This window comes from Aulonocara stuartgranti (assembly GCF_965226115.1).
Source record: "Aulonocara stuartgranti genome assembly, chromosome: 17".
NCBI lineage: Eukaryota > Metazoa > Chordata > Actinopteri > Cichliformes > Cichlidae > Aulonocara > Aulonocara stuartgranti.
In genome coordinates this window covers 13,041,506-13,069,076 of record NC_138953.1, presented here as the reverse complement: position 1 = coordinate 13,069,076, position 27,571 = coordinate 13,041,506, and the positions used below count along the sequence as shown (strand labels likewise).

At 39.9% G+C, this 27,571-nt stretch overlaps 1 protein-coding gene across 1 annotated transcript in view; it reads right to left on the bottom strand.

The window, feature by feature from the left end:
* gmds (GDP-mannose 4,6-dehydratase) overlaps positions 1-27,571 on the bottom strand; it is a 195,315-nt gene that overhangs the window by 150,782 nt on the left and 16,962 nt on the right. The window contains exons 3-4 of the mRNA XM_082509656.1: positions 24,107-24,194; positions 23,285-23,394 (exon numbers count right to left, since the gene is read on the bottom strand). Coding sequence (XP_082365782.1) covers positions 23,285-23,394; positions 24,107-24,194 — 198 coding nt within the window. The remainder of the gene's footprint in view (positions 1-23,284; positions 23,395-24,106; positions 24,195-27,571) is intronic.

The following is a 27,571-nucleotide window of genomic DNA, read 5'->3' as shown; positions in this document are numbered from 1 at the left end:
AAACATTCAAGAGAATAATTAATTTTAAAATGAGCGTTGGCTGGAGCCCAACAGATAACCTCAGTGTAGTTTCTCTTTATGATAAATGATTACACCACCGTTAGCTGATTTATGTGATAATGATGAAACCAGCTTGGACTGAAACAAAAACAATTACAGAACCCTCTCTGCGCTCCGGGAGACGAGGCTGAGAAGTAACAAGTCAACAGTTACCCCAGAACACATCTGCGTCACCCCGTCTGTCCGTCGGCCTAACCTGCCCCGTCGGACGCCAGCGCGCCTGATTGATGGCGTTGTGGAAAAACCAAACGCGATTCTATTCAGCGACAATCAGCAATCATGAAGAACATTTATCGCGCCGTGATACCAGATTCTCACACTGTCAGACATTTACCAGCGCTAATGATGATTATAAAGGAGAGTAATCTTGATCTTATCCTACAGCAGCCTGAAGGCAAGGAGCAGCAAGGAATGAGCTTCTTAGGAACACTGGGTGACAAAAGGAGGCAGTGACGGAAACTAATTTCTCACAATTCTTTCCTTTTGTGAGGGCAAGTAACTCTGAATAGACGCTCAAGTGTGTGTGAGACCATGATTCAACAGGCTAAATGGATTGAAACGAGACACTGAAGCATTTATGGGCAACTTCTGAAGCGTATTTACGTCTATAACATTGTTCAGAGTGTGTGAAAATAACCCATTTTGCTTTCCTTCCCATATACTTTTAAGATTCAGAGACACTTTTCTACATTTTCCACTGTGTCAAAGACGGAAAAATCTAAAGCAAACAGTAAGGCCGAGAGAAACAATGAACCAGGGCTGATAGTTTGATTAATGATCTTTTTTCTATTTGCCACTCACATGTCTGGCAGCACCAAAGTGCTCGACAGAATGTGCCAGTCGATGGGCCGTGTGTGTTCGTACACTCAGCTCAGGATTCACACACAGTATTTGTGAATTGGCAACAGTTTAGTGCATGCCCTTATATTATAACAGGACAATCCCCCAAAACTAAGCCAGACCCATCGAGATATATCCTCACTGTGGTGTGGAAGAACTACAGTGTCCTGAGCCAATAACTAAAAATGAGAAGACAACAATCTGGGACCCAATCAGAACTAATCTGTATAGAAAGGCCAGAGTAGTTTGGAAGTAATCTTCCAAACGTATTTAATGTGTTATAATTTAAAATGTCCTGTATTTATATAGCGCTTTACTAGTCCCTAAGGGCCCCAAAGCGCTTTACACAACCAGTCATCCACCCATTCACACACACACATTCACACACTGGTGAATGCAAGCTACATTGTAGCCACAGCTGCCCTGGGGCGCACTGACAGAGGCGAGGCTGCCGGACACTGGCGCCACCGGGCCCTCTGACCACCACCAGTAGACAACGGGTGAAGTGTCTTGCCCAAGGACACAACGACTGAGACTGTGCAAGCCGGAGCTCGAACCGGTTTCCGATTACAAGGCAAACTCCCAACTCTTGAGCCACGATCGCCCCGTTTTAGATGCCTAAATTTAGACTAAAACTGCATCGAAATTTGCTGTAAAGATAAACACAGCCTGTTCTGTTGGTCTGGCTCTTTTTTGTTTAAATACTCCATCATTCTGATGTAGTTCCAATTTATTTTTTGCATGAATACTCAGGTAAAGCCGCTTCACACCTGCTAGGAACCCATCATGTCAAAGCTTCGCCACATATGCAGAAAAACTACTAAAAAGCAAGACTGTAGCAATATAGCATATATAGCACTATAGCATCTGATCAGTTTGATTGAATTTGTACGCGCAGTTATATTAATCGAAGCATTGCACTTTAATCCTCTCACCTTTCAACTGAAGAATGGACTGGTTTTTAGACGGTCCTTTTCTACTTGAGTAACACAACATGTCTCAATCACACATAAGCACTCTTTTCTGTGTCTAAAGTGCTTTCTTTCTAAAATTTACACTCTGATGCATGCATCAGATCCCCAGGACACTTTGGTATGCAGACTGAAGAAGCCAGGAATCGAACCAACCTCCCGATCAGCAGAGGGCTGCTCTACCTCCTGAAGCCACAGCCTTCTCATGATGTGCCCGTTTAACAGTTTGCTAGCTTACAAGCTGTTAACCTCTAAAACTTGACAAGTATTAAAAGAATTTCCTAATGTTCCAGAAAGTTACTGTAACTCACTAAAGAATGACACGTGAAAAACAAACAAAAGATTTTGTTCATCTCTCAAAGCTTATACATCTGTTATTGTCTGCTGAGTGACTGTTTACTGTGCTTGAACATTTTACTCTCTCTGAGAATAAAGGCCTGTTTGTTTAGTTGATGGGAACACGTTAAGAGAAGCCCAACCCTTCATTAAGGTTTGACAGTGTGATTTAAAGCTTCAATTAAAACACGCAGGCAAAGACAGCACCCAACACACAACACAGGTACTGAAATGTAAAAAAAAAATAAAAAAATCATGCTGTACAATAAGACTTTCAGCACGTCAACAAGAGAGTAAAACAATTACACTCGTATAGATTAACATCTAATGTTGTAACTTCTCGCCTACTTATTACATCTGCACTCATTTCAAACCCTGCCTCTCCTCTTCTTGTTTTTGTTCCACGGTCCACAGTGTGATCCAAACATGTGAGATCATAGCTCATTACAGCGGGCTTTTGTAAATACATTGCAATCCTCAAATTGCACAACAGACGCATATTTGTACACGGGGAACCATAGAGAACACCCAAACACATTCTTAGACAAAACTAATAAAGGGAACAGTGTCTTTTGGAACAATTACAGATCATGACACACTTAAAAAGCAAATTTACAGGTTATGATACAGCAATTACGCCGCCATTTTTTTTTTCTTCTTCTTCTAGGAGCGCCTGCCTTTTATCCCTAGAAGTACTTGAAACATCAGCTTCTGTACAGTCTGCAGTGGCACAATTACAATTGCAGGACACGCTGGGAAGAGAAACTCCAAACACACGGCAGAATTACACAAACATGCAATTAGCAGAGGAAGTGTGTGTTTTTGTGTGTGTGCGTGTGTTGTATCTATTAGGGTGTGATCATGCAGCACAGAGTGGGCAGCAGCAGTCGGTACTTGTGTTCGCAGATTAGCAACAATGTTTACTGTGAGTAATGAGCTTATGTCACTTATGGAAGGATTGAGCGAGCTGCATCTTCTCACTGTGTGTCACAGCCAGTGTGGGTGTTTGGGGATATAGTGTAATTACGAGGCTGCACTGATGACAGAAGAAGATATTAAGACTAATTTTCATAATGAAAAAATAATAAAGCCTAGCTGCTGTTTGACAGCCGCTTTTGAAACAAACAAGCTGAAACAGACTTTTTCCCCCCCTTTGCTAAGCCTTACTGCTTCGAGTCAGTGAGTCTGCTCATTGAAATCCCTTTGTACACACACTATAATTCTACCACTATGTATGCACACTAGAGAAAGATACCAATAAAACCAAATCTCTCTGTCAACTGAGCTGTGTGTCTCTGCGCTCTTTGTGTAAACTCAAGTTGTTATACTAGTTTCGCACGTGTTTGTTTGTTTGTTTGTTTTTTTAATCACAGACACGGCAATACAAACTTAAACCAACACCTATTTGCATAGCAAACAGCTCCATGTGATTCGAGTCTACCTTATCTGCAACTTAAACTGGAAATCTGTTATTTCTGGGTGCTGCGCCCTCGATATTATTGCTGCACATGGAGCATGAAACCCCAGAAGAAGCCACAAAGTTAATACTCAAACCAAATCCTGACAAAGCATAGCAGAGATATAAAAAAAGAAACTCGTAACGATTATTGCAAATGTGCTGACATTTATGCAAATGGAAACCAAATAAGCTGTTTTCAGGTGTGAAAAAAGGTCTATGATGACCTCCTTTGGCCTATGAAAGTTTTTTGTTGGTTTGTTTGTTCATTCTAGAATAAATGTTTTTAAAAGAGCACATTAATAGAACAGAATAATTATTATTGTATCGAGTTTGTTTCATGTATTATTTTCGTTGTGTGTAATTTGATTCAGTAAAAAAAGTTTGATATTGAAATTGATTGAAGAGAAATGAGTGGGAACGCACAGTGGTTCCCAAACCTTCCCAAAGCCCCTCCAACAATGCCCCCCATAAACACACTCTCACACAAATCCTTTACTTTTCAGTCTCCTACAGAAATATAACAACGGTGCGTTACATTACTGAAAAAAATTAATATACCAATGATTCTGAGTGGTGCCAATAATTATAGGCAAAAAATATTACTCAGCTTTTTTTTTTGTGACTTGCTTTGCCAGCGCTGTAGAAGTTCAAATTTAGCCATCCACCTCCTTTAGTTCAAATATAACCATATTTTGAGAATAAAAGCATTTTAGTCTTATATGAAAAGAAAATGCCTTGGAGGTAGGGCTGTGCGATATGACCAAAATCTCATATCCCGATATAAGAATTCTATCGTCCGATAACGATATAAATCACAAAAATGTAACATTTTCTGTAAATTCTGTGAATCTCGGGCAGCTCGACTTGCGTGAAGTGTTTCCAGCTGGGCGTCGTGTAGCTAGAGGCATGAAACTATACATTTTTAGACATAAGTTGTAACAGCCGCCGTTTTCTTTGTGAGTATTTCTTACACAGCGTGCTGCGGGGAAAAGCCTGTTCTAACGTTTGAGTCTAAGGTTTATTTTTTAGCACCTGGCGGCTCTTTTTTACTTCTCATCCGTAAATAACCTGCTCTTTCACATGATTCAGTTTATTTTGAAAAGTCTCAACAGGATCTTGAGCTTTATTGTGAAAGGTTTATGTGGAACATAAACAAGCGGACACGCGATGGTGTTACCGTCATTGTTGCTAACCACAACGCATAAAAACAGGCGCTTGTCTGTCTGTAGTGTGGTTATATTAAATATAAGAGAAAGAGAGAACTTTAAGAAATGAATATAGCCACTACAGTGACCATCAAAACGATGAAAAAATATTGCTATAAACAGTTTATTTTGCGACACCACGAAACAAACTATAGCGTAAAATGAAACGATAGACGTTTTTATATCGTCATCTATCGTCATATATCGTTATATCGAACAGCCCTACTTGGAGGCTCTCAATATTTTTATCTTAATAGTTTAGTAACTTTTCCATTTTTTTGTCCAAATGTGCGGTAGTTTAAGAGAAGCAGCGTTCTCCCTGAGGCTACTGTAGTTACCAACTTAACTAGCTCTCTATAACTGCATTGTAAAAGACTCTTCACATTTTTTTTCAGCAAACATACGATAACTTGTGCATTAGCTGAAATATTAAAACAATCTGTTTATTTATTGAGCTGTTCCGTTTTAAAATCTGCTGACTCTGATGAACTGATCATTTACTTAACTAATCAAATAACAACTTTATTACACAGGAGAATAGGCACAGAGCAAACACACAAAACAAGACTTGTTGGGTCAAACCTACCCTTTCTATATGAGTAAATATTTAGATTTGCATTAAGCTATTTATAGCTGTAATAATAAGCTACATACCACAAACTCTAAGCCTCTAATTGTAGGCTGGGTCTAATTATGGGGGGGTAGCTTTTCGTGCAGCAATAAATCCTCACAAAAGCAGATTACCTGGAATTAGATGAGCACTCTTCTCAGGTATGACTTCTTTGTTCGCTGCTACAAACAACCAGCACAGCTTCAGATAAATCATTACAGAATATCCAGTATGAAGCTATGAAGCTTACTGCCATTAATGCCAAATGTGTCCCTGGAGGACATAGCAACAGCAACAGGAAGATTGATGAGTTTAATAAATATTTAGCGTAATCCCTGGTTACCATCTTTTCTCCTCGGCCATCTTCTCTTATCAACTACACCAAACTCATTAAACAAACGAGCCCTGCTTTGTGTGTTCATTGTGGTATTCGCATCGTATCGTAACAACAAACATGCTACGGGCTATTGTCAATCACTCGTCAAAGAACTAAAAAATGGAAGGAAGAATGTTAGAGGAGGAAAGAACCAGGCATGATGGAGCTGTTCAGGAAAACAGTATTACAGCATTAATCTGGCAGTTATGTAGAATAGCATTTCTCCATTGTCAACATTGTACCTGGTTTGATCCCTTTCCTGTCTTTTGTTTTTCCTCACTTGATTTATTGGCGTCTTTTTTTTCTTGATTCATCTCAATGAAAATTGGACACCAACAAACCCAGAGAAGCCTAAACTTGCTATCGAATTTGCTTACCTGTAGACCACCTGTAATGACCCACACGAACCTGCAGGGGGCAACGTCCTATGACAGCTTCGAGTAATATTAAAACTTAAAACCAATTCAAAAATTTTTTATGTGCGTGCATTTTGTGAATTGTGGATCCAAGGAGATTGTTCATCATTATTATGTGGCTATAATGACCTATTCTTTATGGTTTAGTCAAGTTTTTCAAATTCCCCATATAAAAATAATACCTAATGACCAAACATCAACATTAATTACCAGTTTTTTGTTTTTGTTTCTCAATTCTTCAGAAACTAGATTACTCTTAAGTATAAAATATTTCTATTCAATTTATTTATTGTAACAAATTAAAATGAAGGTTCTTATTGAATTTTCAGTGTTAGATCAATCAACTTATCAATTACTCTAGAAATTGGTGGGAAAATACCCAAAATAGCCTCAGTATTTTTCAACAGCTTGTTTTGTCTTATGAATATAAAATAAAAAATATATTTAGTTTCATTTGAACTGACAAATTATCCAAATGATTACATAATACTGGACAGAACTGTTTTTCCCCACATTGATTTCATTAACAAATTATCAACAACAATGTAAATTAAAGTCCAGCTTAGAAAACTGTGACTTTAAAAAAAATTCCCACTGAATAAATAAATTAATGGATCAATTCTGTTATTTTTTTCCCTTTATTTAATTATGGGGGTTTTTTGTTACAAAAAAAAAAATAAAAATAAAATTGTAATGTGAAAAATGACTTTGGAGATTACTTTGGATGCAGAAGCCCACTGGTGCAGAATGTGGCTTACTTCTGCACACCTTCTGTTTGTGTGCTACAACCCTGACACAAACTACCAGGGGAATCGTCCACAGCAGCTCTCTACTGCCACCTATAAATCACACGAGAAACTACATCTCCAGAGTTTGGCTTCTGCTTGTCGAACGAACTGCACAGTTGATGTGAAATATTTGGGCCTTGATTTAAGATTAGACTTAGATGAAATCACATTTAGCTTTATGATACCATTTATTGACTGAGTGTATTTACTTTACTTCTTAACTAACCTCAAAAAGCTTCCCCCTCCCTCCCCACTTTCCTGCTCTCTCCTTCCTTCTATCTTTTCCCGAAATGCGTGTTTCCATGTGTTACAACTGTGCTGGAAAACAGAAAAAAAGAAAGAAAAAAAAAGGCCTGAGTCATGAGTGGAGCAACAAATCTGACCCACAAGGAACAACCACAAAACATTCCCTGACTCTGAACGAGGAAAGTGCAGACTTGTTTCTCTTGGCACAGAAGCATCTATTCTTAAGCTAAAGTTCACTTTTTAAAACCATCTAGGCCAGGCAGCCTGCCTCGCATGAAGGCCTAACCTTTAAAAACAGGAATCGGTCCATTCGGGGAGCTATTCTGACCGCTGACTACCAGGCCACCAACGCAACGCGGTCCTGCTTTTCCTCATTCAACAGGTGGCGGGCATGAGAAAATGTGGGCACGGAGATTACACTCCATCTCCATTTGGCCAAAACTGCCAGTATTCTGATGCTGAAACGCAATTTTAAAACAATGGAAAGCACGGCACCTTAAATACTCGCAAACCGCACACATGCAGCTAATGAGTCCTTTGAGACAGAAAACACACACTTGAGCGGGGAATGCGCTAATTTGGTTCCAGGCGAGCCTTGATCCCAGTGAGATACACACACCACTGCAAGCGTGCCACTGAGGGCTGATTGGACGGTGTTAATGTAAACACCAATCAGAGAGTGAGCAAACCCAGCCAGTGGGCTATTACCAAGGCAAGACCGCTCATCATTCACAGAGTTTACGAAATGATAGTCACTGTCCTCTGAATGACTGTTTTCTCCTATGCTTTGTATGGACTCAGGACATTAAACAGATGCAGAACTTGTGTTTCACGCTCATGTATAAAAAGCCTACAAACGAGCAGCAAATTCTGTAATATAAAGGGTTGTAAAGTGAACTAATTACGAGTTTACTTATTCTCTATTGTGTTACAGCAGTCAGTGCTCATATTAAACATGCCGACAGGGTTTGTAGAAATGCAGTGTACAAGAGTCAAACGTTCAGGCTTCATTACGCTCCAAATGCTGGGTGACAGACAAAGGTTCTGCATGATATGATGGACAGTCCATCTTAGACTTACTGCTCGGTCTCTAAGCGCAGAAGCTCCACCCACCTGCTTTAAAACATCCTTATTTCTGAGGGGCAGCCAATCAGAAGTAAGGTGGTTTAAAGCCAGTGCCAAAAAAAGGATTATTTTGAACTGTGATAATTCAACAATATGTTAGTTGCTTCCCAAAATAAAAAATATGGTCTGAAAAAGTATTAGGTGCCCTTAAAATACACATTTTGCCTTAGAAGCAGTCAAAATGACAGTCATGTTTCTCCAAAACAAATGTAAACAGATGGTTTTACCTTTTTGCAACACTGGGTATTATTTGCTCAGTTGTATAAATCCCAGTGTGTCCTCACTGTTCCACCAAACTGTTCTTAAAGAACAGTTGTGTTTTGGAATTAGCTATCGGGTAATAATAATAGGAAGAATACAGTAAGAGGAGTAACTACAATAAGTAGAAGAAGACCACTTTAAATTTAATACCACGAGAAAAAATATTAACATTTCGTAGAGTAATTCTAACTGTTCATAACTGCATGAGAATCATTTCTTGTTTATAAGCAGTTTAGTCGCCGTAAGGAGCAGCAAAGTCTTGGAATTTGCTGATGTCGTTTAGTTAAAAAAAAAAAAAAAGATTAACATCTAATGAATTTTAAGCCTCATGACAATGCATTGTTGACAATCTAATAGGTTTTTAAAGAGAGTTTTATTATCCTCAGATGAATAATTTCAACCCCAAAAGGAGCATGATTGCTTCAGTTCATCTAAAATACAAAACTCACCACCAAATTTGGAAACGAAGGGCTTTCACTGCAAAGCTAGGTTAGGCTTTTTTGGAGCAGAATTGGCACGTGAGGACAACATAGATCCCCAACAGTCAAGAGGGCCAATAACACAGGAAATTGTAGCTCCAAACAATGTAACATCCACTACCCACAAACGCTGCTGGATGATACACAAGGAGTCAAAACAACCGCATCACATTACTTACCAGTTAAACAAATTGCATAACAAGCCCACAGACTGTAGTAAGTAGTGGTATTACTGCCTGAGAGTAAACTGCTGGCAGGCTGCACAATAGCCACTTTAGGCCTATAAACGCATCAACACACCGAACAAACAGTGCAGCGCTTTGTGGGGAAACAGGCGTGTTAAATCCTGTGTGTCTCTGGCGTGGGAGCCTCTGCAAACCCGGATGGGGGAGAGACCAAAGGGTAATGGAGAGATGGAGTGAGCTGCAAGAAGATAATGGGATGATGGTAATTCTTTCTGAGGATGGAATTCAGATATGGATAATAAAGGATATACATGGAGGAAGTTTGTCTCCAGAGCGCAATCTGCACTTATGTCTTCAAAAGCCGTCAAAAACAAAACCTTCTGCTTCACTGTATACACTCTCTCACCTCCCCAAACTCTTTCCATCTTCTCTTCATCCCCTATTCTTCCCGTCATGTCATTTTCCCCTGTCATGACTGAGGTGTGTTAATAATTCAGCCCATCTCCCTGTGTGTCTGCTGTGACAGCTGCAGGTGGGAAACCTCGCACAGAGAGCAGAGTTAAGGGGTTTTGTTCGTGCCCTTCCTGTGAAGCGCTTCAGTGGGAGAACACAATGGGATCATACCGAACTACTCAGATGCAGAACAGATTAGTGTGAGCACTTCCCCATTTCAGTTCGTTGTTAATGCACATTTCACGAGTATGTTTCCGTACTACAAATGTTTCAGTACTTATTGTCACAAAGATGAATAATTCATCAACCATGGCTACTGTTTTTTGTTTTTATTCTTATATACTTGTTCAGTTTTTCTGGTATCTAAATCTTGTTTGATCACACTAGACAGCAGCCTGTCCAAGGTATATTCCATCTCCTGCCAAATTCTAACAACCTTTGATCCTAGTTGGATAAATAATAAGAAAACAGATGGAGTGATGGTTGCTTCTCTTCAGCTACTCTGGCTTCCTCCCACATTCCACAGACATGCGTGTTAAGTTAGCTGGTGATTCTAAATTGGCTGTAGGTGTGAATGTAAGTGTGAAAGGCTGTCTGTGTTTGCACTGGCCCTGGCTGCGAACCTGTCCAGGGTTTAGCCTGCCTCTTGACCTGTGACAGCTGGCATAGGTCATTGAGATTTGTGTCGACTTTGAGGTGTAAAATAAAGCGATCGTGGCTCAAGAGTTGGCAGTTCGTCTTGTAATCGGAAAGTTGCCAGTTCGAGCCCCGGCTTGGACAGTCTCGGTCGTTGTGTCCTTGGGCAAGACACTTCACCTACCGCCTACTGGTGATGGCCAGAGGGGCCGATGGCGCGATATGGCAGCCTCGCTTCTGTCAGTCTGCCCCAGGACAGCTCTGGCTACTGTAGCTTGCCTCCACCAGTGTGTGAATGTGAGAGTGAATGAATAGTGGAATTGTAAAGTGCTTTGAGGGTCTCGAAAAGCGCTATATAAATGCAATCCATTATTATTATTATTATTAAAAGCTATTAAAAACTGAAGTTGCTTACTACTAGCATCCTACTAGAACCGTGGCAATCATGTCCCAGTACTCTGCAGTCCACAGTCCCATCCCTTCACTGTTCAATTCTTCTGCGGTAAGTACAAAGCAGGAAACCATAGCATGGTTCTAACACAGAAGCTAAATGGAATGTTAATGTGTTAGATGCCAAATTTGCTGTAGCCAAATAAAAATTTAGTCAAGTTGGGTTAACTTGTTTTGGGCACTTAGGTCGGTATCAGAAAGCTCGTTTTCTGGTGAAGGACTATAGCTACCGTCACAGCTTCCTCAAATCCACCAGACTTTGCTGGGTGTGGAAAAATACAAACAAACAAACAAAAAGCAAAACGTAATTTTACCTGTTAGAACGCGCGCCCCCTTGGCTTAGCGCTGTCTCGTTTAGTTTGTTCCAATTTGTGACTTTGGTGTTTTAACATGTCAGACCTGAGGAAAGCTAATATGTTAAAGCTTTAACATGACAGTTCACAAACCAATTGACACCACCATGGTTGTCATGGTTATGTTTTTACCCGTCTTTTTTATGTACAGTCTGTTTAACATGCTAACATGCCAACTCTATAAATGAAACTTTTACACCAAGAATATTAACATTGTTAAATGATAACACAGTTGGCGAAAGAGACCCAAAGTTGTGTTGACAATATAAACTCTTGGGCCCTGAGTTTCATAACCATGATTCTGAATTTGATTATGGTGTTAATATTTAGAGTTGGCAAATACTGTGTAGAAATCACAATTTCCAGAAGGAACTGATGTATTCAGCTGTACTTGAGTGTAGCTATGCATATCTCCCATTCCTTTTCAAATAGTAAGGTACTCTACTAATTCTGCTCTTCGAGGATCAAATACAGCTTGAAGATGTTACTTGGCAATGCTCCATAACCAGAGGATATTTTATTAGTGTGGAGTTGTGTAATAAACAATCCACCACAGGCTGACACTAAGAATATTGTTTTTACAAGCTCTTTTTACAAATTCTTTGGCCATCTTTCCTGCAGGCGGTGAAAACATATTTGAAATATTACTTTAGGAAAGAAGCCTAAGCACAAAGATCAAACTGTTCAGTCGGAGTCAAAGAAGGTCCCTTCTGCTTTGTTTGCATGCTGATCTTTTGATATTGCAGCTGGCTGCCTTAGGCCCTCCAGTGCCGGTTGACTTTTCCCTGTGCACCTCCACCCCTGCAGCATTAGAAAATAGCCTCGACTCTGTTCTCACTGATGACTCTCTGCAGCGGAAACCAGCACCCACACATCCCATACTACAAATTAAGCTGCCTGGATGAGTCTCATGAAGGCAGAAGGGCTAGTGGGAAGCAAGAGAGACACACTGAGTAAGTGGTCAGTATGAGAGATCTTTTCCTCCGTGGCAGGGCAGACTCCACACCACTACTGCCAGTAATCTAGTACGCTCAGCTGTCGGGAGCGTGTAGCATGTGGTCGAGGAGGTTCCCAGGCTGGTTTTATTGGTGTGGAAATAAATAAACAGCGCGGACCCTCACCCCATTCATATACATGGATGTTCTGTTGCTGAAAATGTGTGTGGCATTATGGTGATCTAACCATGTGGGCGATGGGAGGACAGTCACAGCCTCTAACCGCAAAGAATGTGGATAGACAAGTCATCATTCTCACTCTCCCCTTCTCTTCTTTTCCTTTGTGTCAGTCATTCATTCAGGCCTCACTTACTTTGTACAAATACCGGAACGTCAGGAAACTGTTGTCTCGGCCAGTCAACAAAATTTTAATAATAAAATGAGACAGTTACAAACCTACAAAGAATTTCCTCAGTTCCATGTGGCTTATTAGTCTGTTTTACTTTATCGTTGTCTCAGAACTAGAAGTAAGCTGGAATCAGCAAAAAACAGCAAACAGCTGAAACATCTTTTGTTGATTGTTTGCAATTAAATTCGATCTAAAACAAAAAAAAGAGTAAATTTTATACCTTAATTTTAGTGGCCAGACTTACAACTCCCAAACGATAATGCTACTCTCCTCTGGGTTGACCACTGACCACAACTTTATAAGGTAAACATTTGTGTTTTTGAGCATCTTCTGTCCACAAGTGGCCAAACGATCATTAAAGCTTTAACCTCCAGTTTCATTATTTATTATTATTTTTTCATTATTTACTTAAAAAAAATGAAACCATCATAGTGAAAATCAGAAAAACAAATATAGTCATACACCCAAGAGATCTGCCGTCTGACTGGACTCTTTCAGCTTTAATAAGAAATTCAAGGACTGCATTCAAAATAAGTTGAACAGAGGGCGGATTGCTATAACTGAAACGTAATCTCCCACGCAGTCACATGAGACATTGGTTATTACCGGCTATCTGTGATCTGACTAAGCTCTTGGCTCTATATCCCATCAAACCCATGATGATGAAGGAGGATCAGTCCTGCCTGGAGACTGTGTGTCAGATCCCAATGTGGAAGGGCAGAGGGGGATGGGGGTGGGGGTGAGATCTCCTGGGATCACCGTGGAGCTCCGAGACAAAAGGGACATTGTGGCACAGACTGACCCATCCAAGAAAACATTACTTCCTGTCCCACCAGCTCCAGCAAATGAACAGCTCACTTCCCAGAACTAAGTCTCTTTTTAACATCATCTGCTGTTAACTGTTTCCAGCAGCAGTCACTCCTGACCATATGCAGACACAGTAACTATTTGCAGAAGAACTGAATTTAAAAAACAGTCTTGAAAAATACAAACAGACAAAGAACATGATAAGTCATTACCCATTTATTGGTAGGAAAAAATCCAAGGAGGTGACAGACAAAACATGAGCTGAGAGTTTGGGTAGCTTGTTGATCTATCCATGTAATGAAAACATCAACCTGAAAATGTCACTAGTAAGCAACGCTTGTCTAAGATTTAGTGTTAAAAAGATTACTTTGGGACTTCCGGTGTCATGGTGGCGAGAGTAGCAGCATAAACAGGAGCTCCTGCATCGATAGCTAAAATAATCCGCAATTCAAGAATATAGTCCATTAAAAGCGACTTTCCCCTCAAGAATAATGAGCGGAGATAAAAATAAGAAGGGACGAGGCCCAGGCCGAAGCTTAGAAACGCGACTTGAGAGTAAGACAAATGAAACACGCTCTGAGCAAGAGGGCGAGAAGATGGCGGCGGAGGCCACAACATCAGCACTAGGCCCCCTCAGACAGGTGGTGAGTGAAGTAGTGGCAGAGGGCATGCAAGACCTTAAGGCAGAGATGAAGAAGGAGCTATCACTCGTGAGAACAAGTTTGAAAGAGGACATGAAAGCCCAAATGAGCGAGTTAACACACGAGATAACTCAACAGGTTACCGCCGCCACAAGCAGGATGGAGGAGGTGGGGAAACGTCTGGAAGAAATGGAAAGAAACATGGTAGGGAAGGAGAAATGGGACATTGGAGTGAGGGATGCCATTGTTCAGCTGCTGGATAACCAGAGGCAGCTCCAAGAGAAGGTTACGGATTTGGAGGGGCGCTCACGCCGTAATAACATACGGATATATGGCATCCCTGAGAACATAGAAGGCACCTCCATGCTAAGGTATGTGGAAAGCATGATGATATCGGAATATGGCACGTCGATCCCCCTTTGATCATGGAGTGGTGAGGGTCCGATGCAGGTGACTCACATGTTTTTTGTTTTTGTTTTTTAGTTTCCCTTTTTCTTTTAAAATAGGAAACGAGAGGGGCCCCACACTGTGGCATTTCCCCCCAGACTGAGAGGAGAGAAAAAAACCTCTCTTATTGAAGACCTGGTTAATTTGGTTAAGACAAGTTCTGTCTTTGTTCATGTGTGTTTATTATGTGTTCTGAGGGCTGGGAGTATTGTTATGTTGGTGCAGGAAAATAAGTTGGAAATACATAGAACATATGCAGTATTATAAGGTATTGTCTTTGAATATAAATATATAAAGAATCCCATTAAGAGGAGTAAGATAGTTTCAAAGCTAAAAAGGGAAAAAAATCGATATTGCGTTTCTACAAGAAACGCAATATCAAAGGAAGAACATGAGAAGTGGAAGAGAATGGGATTCAAAAATATTTATTATGCCTCACATAGATCTGGCAAAAAAAGAGGAGTGGCCATTCTGATACCGAACAAGGTTGGTTTTGAGTTTACTGGAGAACATAAAGATAAAGTGGGAAGATTTGTGTTGGTGAAAGGGAAAATGGAACAGGAAGACGTCACGCTGTGTAATATATATGCACCCCCTGGTAGTAGTACAGGGTTCTTTAAGGAGATATTCAGTCTTATTGCCACAGAAAGTGTTGGTACATGTATATGTGCAGGAGATTTTAATTTACTTCTCCATCCAAAATGGGATACAACTAGCCGAGACCAGAGGGGAACTAAATTAGAGGGCTTATAGATATATGGAGATATTTACAAAAAAATGAACGCAAATTTACATTTTATTCAGTGAGACATGATATGTACTCGAGGATTGATTATTTCTTTACTTTTAGTAAAGATCTCCCAGAGTGAAGGATTGTATAATAGGACAGAGAGATTTATCTGATCATTCAGGACTGACTATGAAGACTGGGTTTAAAGTTAGCCCCAAAAACACTTTATGGAGGCTTAACACAGGTCTGTTAAATAATGACTCGTTTAAAAGAGAAATGGGACAGGAGTTAAAAACATATTTAGAACTCAATGACAATGGAACAGTTAATCCTACAATTTTATGGGATGCGGCTAAGGCATACCTTAGGGGTAAAATTATTGTAAAAGGTGCAGTCCTAAAGAAGGTGAGAGCAAAAAAGCTGTCAGATTTGCAGGAAAATTTGGAAAAATTGGAACAACTGCACACCGTTACAAGGTGCCCCCAGGTATTGGAGCAGATGAGGCCGGTTAAACAGGAGATCCACAAAATTTTAAGTGAGGAAATTGAAAAAAAAATTAAAATATAATAGACAACGGTGGTATGAGGCAGGACCCAAAGCTGCTAGGCTATTATCATGGAGACTCAGGAGGCAACAACAGGAGAACACTATTCATAAAGTTCGAAATTTAAAAAAAAAAAAAGATAACTAATAAACTCGAAGAAATTCAGAGAGCATTTGAAGAATATTACGCTGAGCTATACACACAACCGGATAAAGCAGATGAGCATAAGATTCAGAATTTCTTATCCAGCCTAGATCTACCATTTATAGGTAAGCAGCAGAATGAAAAACTCATCAGAGAAATATCAGCAGCCCTCATCTGGGACTCTCCTCAGCTCTTACTGGGACAGTGGCGCGGCTGCCCCTCTGTTGGTCTTCCTTGGTCTCTTGTGTTCTGGGGGCCTCTGGATGTCTGGAGTTTTGATCTCCTCCATACCTGCTTCATACCCTGGAGGACGGGGCTATGGCTCCCCACACTCCCTAGCAGATCGTTACATGGAGAAACCTTTGGAATACAAGCGCGCTGATGCACACAGGTATGCACACAGGTGTACACACGGATATTCACAGACGCGGACTACAGCTTTCTTGGCTGCTGCCTCAAAGCACATTGTGCGCTGTCTATCTTGCGTTCTGCACAATATCGTTTATTACTTAGTATCTACTGATATCTACTGCTAGCTAGTTTATTGTGATGGTGCCGTTTTTTTTATTATGTTGCTCTTTGTTGTTTGCTTTCTCTTCTGTTTTTTTCTCCATACAGGTGACCCAGGTGTTTTGTTTTTTTTGTTTGTTTGGTTTTTTTTTTCTTTCTTCCCCCCTTCTCACCGTCTCTTCTCCCCTTTGGTTTTCTTTCTCTCCCTCTCTTTCTTTCATTCTTTCTCCCTGTCCTATCCCCCAGTCATGTCTGTCCCGTTTGTAGGAACTGAAAATAAAATAAATTCATAATTATAATAAAGGTCAATCAAATGGACCAATATGGCAAGGCCATGATGATCCACTTGGTAAAATAAATCCGCTTGGCATCTTTCTTGGCCTTAAGACAACAATTCTGATGGCTAAAGATCCAAACGGGACACAAAAAAAAAAAAGAAATATCAGCAGAAGAGATTAACATTGGGATCTCAAAACTCAAGACTTTTAAAGCCCCAGGATGTGATGGATTTCCACCAGAGTGGTATAGGCAGATGAGGGAACCCTTAATCTCGCTACTAAAGGCCTCTTTTAATTACACTCTGAGTGGGGGGGCGCTCCCACCATCGTGGCGGGAGGCGTATATCTCTGTCATACCAAAAGCAGGGATGGATAAAACTGACCCCAGAGGTTATAGACCTATTAGCGTGTTAAATATATAGACTATAAACTATTTTGGCTAGGAGATTGAGTACATTGATGCCCACGCTGATAGAGGAGGATCAAACTGGCTTCATTGGTAACAGACAAACACACGATAATATCAGAAGGGCCATTCATATTATTGACCGGATACTTAAAGGGAAAACTGGAACAGTTCTCATTGGGCTTGATGCGGAAAAGGCATACGATACGGTCGGGTGGGAATTTCTGTTTCATGTGTTGAAGAGATTTGGGCTATGTGACAAGCAGAGATGGGCAGTTACTGTAATCTGATTACTTTTTTCAAGTAACGAGTAAAGTAAGGGATTACTATTGCAAAAACGGTAATTAGATTACCGTTACTTTCCCGTAGGAACGCTGCGTTACCGCGTTACTAAAACCGTGATTTTTTGCGAGAATGTCTCACGACAGTGACGTAAGCGAGTGCGCCGTTAGTGACAACAGCTGTGTGCAGATCAACAATGAATCACATATCAATTGTGGGAGAGAGTATGAGCATGCAGCGTTTAAAGCGTGGAAGTACTGACCTTACTTTAAGTTTGATTCCATAAAAAGGGACAAAAACATTAGCGTCCATCGTGCGTGGGAAGAAAACTTCTTTTTACAGCGAAAAAAACCGCTAAATTTCCAAGCAAGCACCGAGTGCGCAACGACGTAATGGGAAACTCACAGAGAAACTCGCGGATTCTTCAACTGACCGCGGCACACCTGCACCAGGGTAAACCTCCGCCTACCGCAGTCCTGCTTTACAGGTGAAAATAGAGCAACAGGACCGCTGAGTCTTTGACTTTATTTATTTTCTGCTGTGTTTTACTTGCATCTATTTGAAAGAGTGAGTGTAAACACAAAAAATATTTTATTTTATTTTATGTGCTGGAATGTGCAGAAAATATGTTTAAATGTTAAACTAATTTCTTCCAGTCAGAGAATGGAGCATATAATTAAATTTTTGCTTGATGCATAAAGTTAAAAGATTAAAACTGATAAAACAAGTTTAAAAAAAGAGACTTTTCCATTTGATTACATTTTGTATGATGGATTATGCAGAAAAAGTAGAACTGGGCTGAAAGATCTGTGCTTTATCACCTCTTCAGGTTGTAAATCGTGTTTTTAAAAAGTAACTAAGTAACTAAGTAATTAATTACTTTTGAAAATAAGTAATCAGTAAAGTAACGGGATTACTTTTTTGGGGAAGTAATCAGTAATTAGTTACTGATTACTTTTTTCAAGTAACTTGACCAACACTGGTGACAAGTTTATTCAATGTACAGGGAGTGCAGAATTATTAGGCAAGTTGTATTTTTGAGGAATAATTTTATTATTGAACAACAACCATGTTCTCAATGAACCCAAAAAACTCATTAATATCAAAGCTGAATGTTTTGGAAGTAGTTTTTAGTTTGTTTTTAGTTTTAGCTATTTTAGGGGGATATCTGTGTGTGCAGGTGACTATTACTGTGCATAATTATTAGGCAACTTAACAACAAACAAATATATACCCATTTCAATTATTTATTTTTACCAGTGAAACCAATATAACATCTCCACATTCACAAATATACATTTCTGACATTCAAAAACAAAACAAAAACAAATCAGCGACCAATATAGCCACCTTTCTTTGCAAGGACACTCAAAAGCCTGCCATCCATGGATTCTGTCAGTGTTTTGATCTGTTCACCATCAACATTGCGTGCAGCAGCAACCACAGCCTCCCAGACACTGTTCAGAGAGGTGTACTGTTTTCCCTCCTTGTAAATCTCACATTTGATGATGGACCACAGGTTCTCAATGGGGTTCAGATCAGGTGAACAAGGTGGCCATGTCATTAGTTTTTCCTTCTTTTATACCCTTTCTTGCCAGCCACGCTGTGGAGTACTTGGACGCGTGTGATGGAGCATTGTCCTGCATGAAAATCATGTTTTTCTTGAAGGATGCAGACTTCTTCCTGTACCACTGCTTGAAGAAGGTGTCTTCCAGAAACTGGCAGTAGGACTGGGAGTTGAGCTTGACTCCATCCTCAACCCGAAAAGGCCCCACAAGCTCATCTTTGATGATACCAGCCCAAACCAGTACTCCACCTCCACCTTGCTGGCGTCTGAGTCGGACTGGAGCTCTCTGCCCTTTACCAATCCAGCCACGGGCCCATCCATCTGGCCCATCAAGACTCACTCTCATTTCATCAGTCCATAAAACCTTAGAAAAACCAGTCTTGAGATATTTCTTGTCCCAGTCTTGACGTTTCAGCTTGTGTGTCTTGTTCAGTGGTGGTCGTCTTTCAGCCTTTCTTACCATGGCCATGTCTCTGAGTATTGCACACCTTGTGCTTTTGGGCACTCCAGTGATGTTGCAGCTCTGAAATATGGCCAAACTGGTGGCAAGTGGCATCTTGGCAGCTGCACGCTTGACTTTTCTCAGTTCATGGGCAGTTATTTTGCGCCTTGGTTTTTCCACACGCTTCTTGCGACCCTGTTGACTATTTTGAATGAAACGCTTGATTGTTCGATGATCACGCTTCAGAAGCTTTGCAATTTTGAGACTGCTGCATCCCTCTGCAAGATATCTCACTATTTTTGACTTTTCTGAGCCTGTCAAGTCCTTCTTTTGACCCATTTTGCCAAAGGAAAGGACGTTGCCTAATAATTATGCACACCTGATATAGGGTGTTGATGTCATTAGACCACACCCCTTCTCATTACAGAGATGCACAACACCTAATATGCTTAATTGGTAGTAGGCTTTCGAGCCTATACAGCTTTGAGTAAGACAACATACATGAAGAGGATGATGTGGACAAAATACTCATTTTCCTAATAATTCTGCACTCCCTGTATAAGAATGATTTATATGTCTCCAACAGCGAGGATCAAAGTTAATGGAAGCCTCTCAAATCGGATAACACTACAACCTGGCTGTAGGCAGGGCTGCCCGCTGAGCCCACTGCTCTTTAACCTTTTCATTGAACCGTTGGCTCAATGCATCAGGGAAGAGACTCGATTGGCGGGGGTTACAACGGGGAATGTGGAAAATAAAATTTGCTTGTATGCAGACGACGTGCTGGTAGCGCTAGGAAACCCGGAAGAGGGAATTCCTCTGCTTATGGAAATACTGGAAGAATATGGCAGACTGTCTGGTTATAGACTAAAAATTCAAAAAACTCAAATCTTGACATTTTTTTTTTAACCCCTCAAGACAATTGGTAGCAAGATATAGATTCGGATGGCATCAATCTCAAATGGAGTATTTGGGGATCCTGCTGACAAAAGACCTTGCATTGTTCTATGAAGTTAATTATAATCGGGTGAACAAGAAGATATATGAAGATCTGGAGAGGTGGGGTCTGCTCCACCTCGATCTGGGCAGCAGAGTTAGAGCAATAAAGATAAATATCCTCCCAAAGCTGCTATATTTGTTTGCAGCGCTTCCAGTGGAGGTTCCAGCAAAACAATTTAGGGAGTGGGATATGCATTGCTCAAGATTCATATGGGGAAATAAAAGGCCAAGAGTGAAATATGCAACAATGCAGCTGCCTGGTGAGCGGTGGGGCATGGCTCTACCGTGCTTTGAGGATTACTATCTGGCAGCCCAGATCAGACCTCTAGTGTGCTGGTGTAACTCTAAGTTTGAGGCAAAATGGAAGGACATTGAGCTTTCTTTGATGGATTTCCCAATACAGTCTGTTCTGGGGTCTCTTGAGAGTTTACCACAGGCATATCAGATGCAAAATTTATGTATAAGTTTTTCCCTGAAAATATGGGCAGACGTGATTAAAATATTTGGTCTTAATAGGAAAATAGGGTTGCTGGGATGGCCAGCGTATCTCCCACGCTTCCTTCCAGCATTGTTAGACCATAAATTCAGGGAGTGGTCCAGGCATGGAATCACTGCAATCTGTAAGATAGTGAAGCATGGGGAGCTGATAAATTTTGAGGACGTGTCAGATTTACGAGATCGGCAGGGAAGATTTTTATCGTTACCTACAGGTTCGGAGCTTCTTCCAGAAGGAACAGAGGCGGTGGTTTACGACACCAACTCTCTGCCATCTATAATCCAGTTTTGAGATCCCTTCCCAGACGCCTTAACGCCCACTCACATCCTGGGCCATCTGATCTCAGGAATTTGCATGATAAGGTGGGGCCAGGTTTCACAATGAACTCACCCGAAACTCTGGCTGATTGGTACCCACATCCAGTTTCACACCTTGGCTCAGGCGATTAGAGGATCATCAGGGGGTCCTTTTGTCCCTCTGTGGGGGGTTACTCCCACTAGGTTTATATCTGGGACTCTCCACCATTTGACCTTAGAACTGAAGAAGCTTCTCGGATGAGAGGTGAAACGTCTTCAAGTAACTTAAAGAAGTCCAGACGTTTTTCTTTGCAAGCTCCTTTGCCTAGAGGCAGAAGAATACAGTTGACACCCAGTATTCATGGGGGTTATGGACCACAACCCCCCCAGGAATAGCTGAAATCTGCCAATACTTGAGACTACCTCTAAAACGCTTACGGCCTATTTGAATTTTCCCAGGAGCTTTGTGTTTGGAATTTGCACATTGTTTGGTGAACATTATTTAAGAAAAAAAAGACTTTTTATTGCAATTTTGCTGTTTTTACATTAATATTAATATTTGAAAATTAATAAAATTAGTCACAAAAGTGAAAATAATTAGCGAATATTTTGGATATGCTCTACCGAAAAAAAAAAAAATCCATGAATAAGCACATTTCCCATGAATAATTTGGAGTTCGGTTCCACAGAAAGATCCGCAAATACTGAACCGGGAATATGTAGGGGTCGACTGTATCGTCTCTGATATTCATTTATCAGTGTCAGCAAGACTACGCAGACTAAGCCAAATGTCTTGAAAGTTGTCAGTAACCCATTATATTGGTGATATTTATAACTCAAAACTCTTTTCATATGATAAAGCATCTGTACTTTGTTTAGGATTACAGACCAATGAAACCAGAATCTAACATTGTCAGATTTCACTGGAATACTTTTATTATAATGCCACAAAAGAGAAACCAAATCTACTTTGTAACTAACTTTATTCATACTTATTTTAGTATTTAGTATTTAGTTATTTATTGTCATTGTCAAGAACAATGAAATTGCGTTTGGGGCTTCCATACAACCCCAAAAAAAGAAGAAAATAATAAATACCCCTTAAAACCCAAGTGTACATATTTAACCCAGTGTGACTCCAATGCAATAAGACAATCCTTAGCAATAATGTTCGTAGAAATTCAGACAAAGACCTGAGAAACATGACAAAACATGACAAAATACTGGTCTAACGTCATGGTTTGAAGGTTCACCATCATTAGAGTGCTGCTGGAATGCAAATTCATTGTTATCAAGTCTCTTTATCAGTTTTTTTTTTTCCTATATCCTTCTTCAAAGCAAATCCATGAGCAGTGGTTCCAGGGAATGGGAAGACGATTAAGAATGTTTATAGGAAAAGCACTCTTACTCCATCCAAAATCTCACAACTGCGTACTACCTACTCACTATGGTTCCCTTTGTTCAGGATACTTTTGTGTAAATAAAAAAGAACTAGGTATCTTTGAAGACTTCCTGAGATTGTGTGTTACCAAGGAAACAATCTTGTTTGAGATGACACTACTAGAGACTAACATGTTAAAAATGACATAGTTATAAAATGAAATTATAGATTTGAATATTTCCTTTTAGTTTTTGAAGTAAGATCCAGTCCAGTAATGTCTCATTTGTGACACCACTGCATTGCACTTTGATAGAAATATGTAGCCACTGCTTACAAGATGCAGTGCTCCCTCAGACATAGTAGCGTGTTACCCAGTGGTACTAAATGTGTGCACTAACTCTTAATTATCATTTTGACGTATTAAATACAAATGATGTGGTATGCAGCATTACTGCGTGGCTCCACAGTGTCGTTTTTTTACACATTTGCTTGGTAAGCGAAAGGTTACTGATTCAATTCCAGTCCGAGTCACAAATCCTCTCTGGGGTTGTATAAGCAATTTAAAACATACAGCCATGATCCACAGTGACAAAGGAGCAGCTGAAAGTAGCTTTTCAAATACTGTAGCGTGTTAATATGGGATTTGGGATAGAGCTTTGATTTGAAAGTACACTGCACAAACTAAAGAACCACGAGTGTTGTGACTTTGGGATCACACTACCTTGACGTGACTCTGAGCACCCAGGTTGTAGATCTCTGTAGGCTTCACCTGGCTTATGATCTTCACCAGACATGTGCTGTCAGTCAGGTCACCATAATGCAACTTCAAGTCTGATAGAGAGTGGGACAGCAAAACACATTTTCTTATCTCAACACCAAAAGAAAATAAATAAATAAATAAAAATCACACTTGTTGCTCCTTCATGTATTCACTCCTGATGACCAATGGAAGTCTAAGTCCTAATATCAGGATCAAGACCAACAAAAAAATATATTATTGTGTTTCTCCTTCCCCTCATCCTCAACCGGTCACAGCAGATGGCTGTCGCTCCCTGAGCCTGGTTCTGCCAGATGTTAAAAGGGAGTTTCTCCTTCCCGCTGTCCCCACTGTCAAGCACTTGCTTAATAAAAAGCACCTTGGGGAGAGTTGTAATTTGGCGCTATATGCATAAAATTGAATTTTAAAAGTCAAAATTCCAATATATCTGCCATTATTTTTTTCTCCTTTCAGACACACAAATCATAAACAGATTTCACTGACATTTTTTATACATTTATTTACTTCTTTATGCTCTCTAGTTGTGTTTGTGGCTTTCCAAACATGTGTGTCTCCAACAGGTAAGTTGCAGATTGCCTTCCGGTGGACAAACTGTGCAACATCATCACACATAACATGAAAGGGTGTTTCTCCCCTCTCTTCTTTACCTTTTAAATGCATCAGCTACTATAAATGGCAGTAGTGACAGATTGGATAATAGGAAATATCAGCTGATATTTTAATTTGGTTACTCTTTTTTCCTCCGTAAATAAATGAGATACTTACTGCCCTCGGTATGCGTCTGTGGATTTTGGTAAAGATGCTCAATGCGACCTGTGTTGAAGGAGCTGGAACGCCGCAAAATACCATGAACCTGAGAGAAAAGGGGGAAGAAGAATTGTTAAATTTAAAAAAAAATATCTAGTGTCTTAAAACATAACACACACAAAAAAATTAAACTACAATTTACACCATTCATGTCAGTTAATTTGTCATTGTTATTACGATTTCAACATGGGTAAATACAGACTAAACATATTCTGAGGCATGCTGCAGTTTAAAAAAAGGTTTGCTTACAACGATTACTCCATTCAAGTTTTAATTAAGGCAAACAAATCGTACTAAACTAATAACACACTAACAGAATTATTTGTATTATTATTATTTTATTTCGTTTTCAATGAGTAATTGCACAGCTGATAAAAAAAGAGGCCTGCTCTTACAGTAAAACCACTGTGTGTTCAGCAGAAGTCGGCAAGAGGTGAACTCTGCCTATATAGTCAAACTACATCTTTAATTATATACACTGAGGTGTCAAAACTAGAGATGGACCGATCTGATATTACGTATCGGTATCGGTCCGATACTGACCTAAATTACTGGATCGGATATCGGAGAAAAATAAAAAATGTAATCCGATCCATTAAATATCACGAAAGCACCTCACAAAACTTGCAACACGATGTAACTCGCCTCAGAACATTAGCACGTCGGAGCAGTATGCATCACGTGATAGAGCGGCTGTGGCATGCGGCACCTGTCGGTGGTCTGGATAGCATTTGGAGCTTCGCTAGCAACCCGGCATTTCATCTCCGACAAAGTTATCCCCGAGAGAAGTAAAGCAAGTGTGTAAGTCCATCTCTGAATGTTTGTAAAGCTTTCCTGCGTTAAGCTTAACAAACGATATATGGAGCGACTGCCTCTTCTTGCTGCTACTTCAATCATGAAACTGCTTAATGATCAGCTGATCGGCTTTTCTGTCGCGAGTCCATCTCTCTGGTTTGTTTTTGGCCCACTTTGCACCAGAAAGAGGAAACCAGTGGATAAACAACAGCAGCACGTTTAAGCTTGATCAGCTGTTGTTAGAATGTATTTAATATTACTTTCTACACCAGGATCTTTTTTTTTCGTAGCTGACGCTGGTAACTGTGCAGGGGCAGATCTAGCAAAGTTTAGCCAGGGGGGCCGATAGGGCATTAACAGGGAAAAGGGGGCACAAAGACATACTTTTCTTTCTTATTCTCATTTAAAATGTCTAGCTTTTAATAAATAATTATCTGACACCCAAAGTTTTAATTTGATGTAAAATGAATAGAAGTCCATTACTGTATATAGTAACTATTAAGTCTAATATATATACCCTAGTAAGCTATAGTACTTTTTCCTTTGGGAAGGTACCATCTGTGCAGTCTGCAATTTTGTTGAAGAAAGATGTTGAATCTATTTAATATTTTAATATATTGAAAAATAATTTATTTCTGTGCATTTTTTCCCCACACTGCATCAAATTAAGGTTGATTACGTCAATTAAGCATCATGAGGTGGAGCATGAGGGGTGGTTCCCTATTTTTTATTTATTTATTTTTGTTGTTGCTGGGAGTTGGAACCCTATTAGTTAGGTTGCTTAATATTTACGCTAAGTACTCTTTAAAATACCAGAATAGGGAGGATGGTGTAGGTTTAAGTTTATTAGATTGATCAGTATTGCTGAACTATGAAATGTATATATATATATATATATATATATATATATATATATATATATATATATATATATATATATATATATATATATATATATATATATATATATATTTATTTATTTATTTATTTATTTATTTATTTTATTTTATTTTTTTTACATACAGGTATAACAGAATAGCTTTAGTGTAGTTGTTGTTTTAAACTTGAGTATGAACTTATACAAAATGCAGCAAGATATTTTAAAAAAACAGTTTTGTTGATTAAAAAACACTATATCGGATTCATATCGGTATCGGCAGATATCCAAATTTATGGTATCGGTATCGGACATAAAAAAAGTGGTATCGTGCCATCTCTAGTCAAAACTCATTAAGGGTACTGGGGAGGTCATCAAATATCGTCTCTATTCGGGAAAGAGTTAAATTTAGGAGTTCTTAGAACTTCCTTTAGCTGCAGCGACCTCCATCAGACACTTCCTCTAGCTGCTTGTGAGACTTCCAAAACAATGAGGAGGAATTTTGGTACATTCCTTTTACAAACAAAAGAGATTCAATTCATTTGTATTTCTGGGATTTTCATTTTCAGTTATTCTGTCCGTGTGTGCGCTGAGTCATTGTCTTCCTGCATCAGTCCTAAATTTCACCTGACTCACTGAAGTTCTTCAGTAAAAATGCCTGGATATCATTTTCATGTCTTTAATCTCTCAGTGACCCAAAGGCATCCACACCCTTACAAATTGCGATGGCCCCTCCACTAAGCATCACAGATTTTTGCAGATTTCTGTGTGACTTGCTGTTGCCTTTGGTTTCTTTTTACATTTGTTAGAACTAAACACTGACCTGTCGGTGGAATCTTTGCTGGATGCCCGCTGGTACAAAGAGTCAAAACAGATTGGACTTGCCTGTAATTTACAATTTGCCGTAAAAGTTTTTTAACGTTTCCCAGCTATTTCTCTAGTTCCAGTAGTCAAAGCCTAATAATAAGGAAACTGGCTCTTATCTTTGACAGATCACTGGAACTGCCACAATCTGTTTCACTGCATACATTGATATAATAGCATTATGTTTAATGGCTCCACCTCAACATTTTGTTTTGTTTTTTCGCTGCCTGTGATCTGTGATCTGTACTCCACATTCTTAGAGGAAGGTCTGCTCAGGGAAGATAACAGGACCTGATCCAAGGGGAGTCCATTAGTGGGACGCTGTTCCCTGACCTCACTTCCTTTATTCACTGTGCACTTCCTGCCTGCCTGTGCACTCCTCTTTAATGCCACTCCTCACAGCACCTCCAACCCTTCCACATCAGCATCCCAAACCTGGAGCTTTTGTTTTTTTCAATAGGATGAGGGCCATGTGACACATCAAACTTATTGGTAATGTCACAAGAAAAACAATGGTGTGCTTGGTTTCAACGTAACTTTATCCTTTCATGAGTTATTTACAAGTTTCTCTTTGTTCACAACCATTGACATGTCGAAGAGGTTAACACGTGAGGAGCGGATCGAAATTGTGTTGATATCTGGTGAACACAGTAACCGGGTCATTGCAGCAGATTTCAATGCAAGACACCCTACGAGACCACCCATCTCTCGTGCTACAGTTAGCAAACTGCTTGCTAAGTTTCGTGAAACTGGTTCAGTGTTGGATTTGCCAAAATGTGGACGCAAAAAAAACTGTCACTAATGAAGAAACATCAGTGGCTGTCCTAGCTTCAGTCAGCAAGAGCCCACAGCGTAGCACCCGCTGCATGTCACTGGAGAGTGGCATT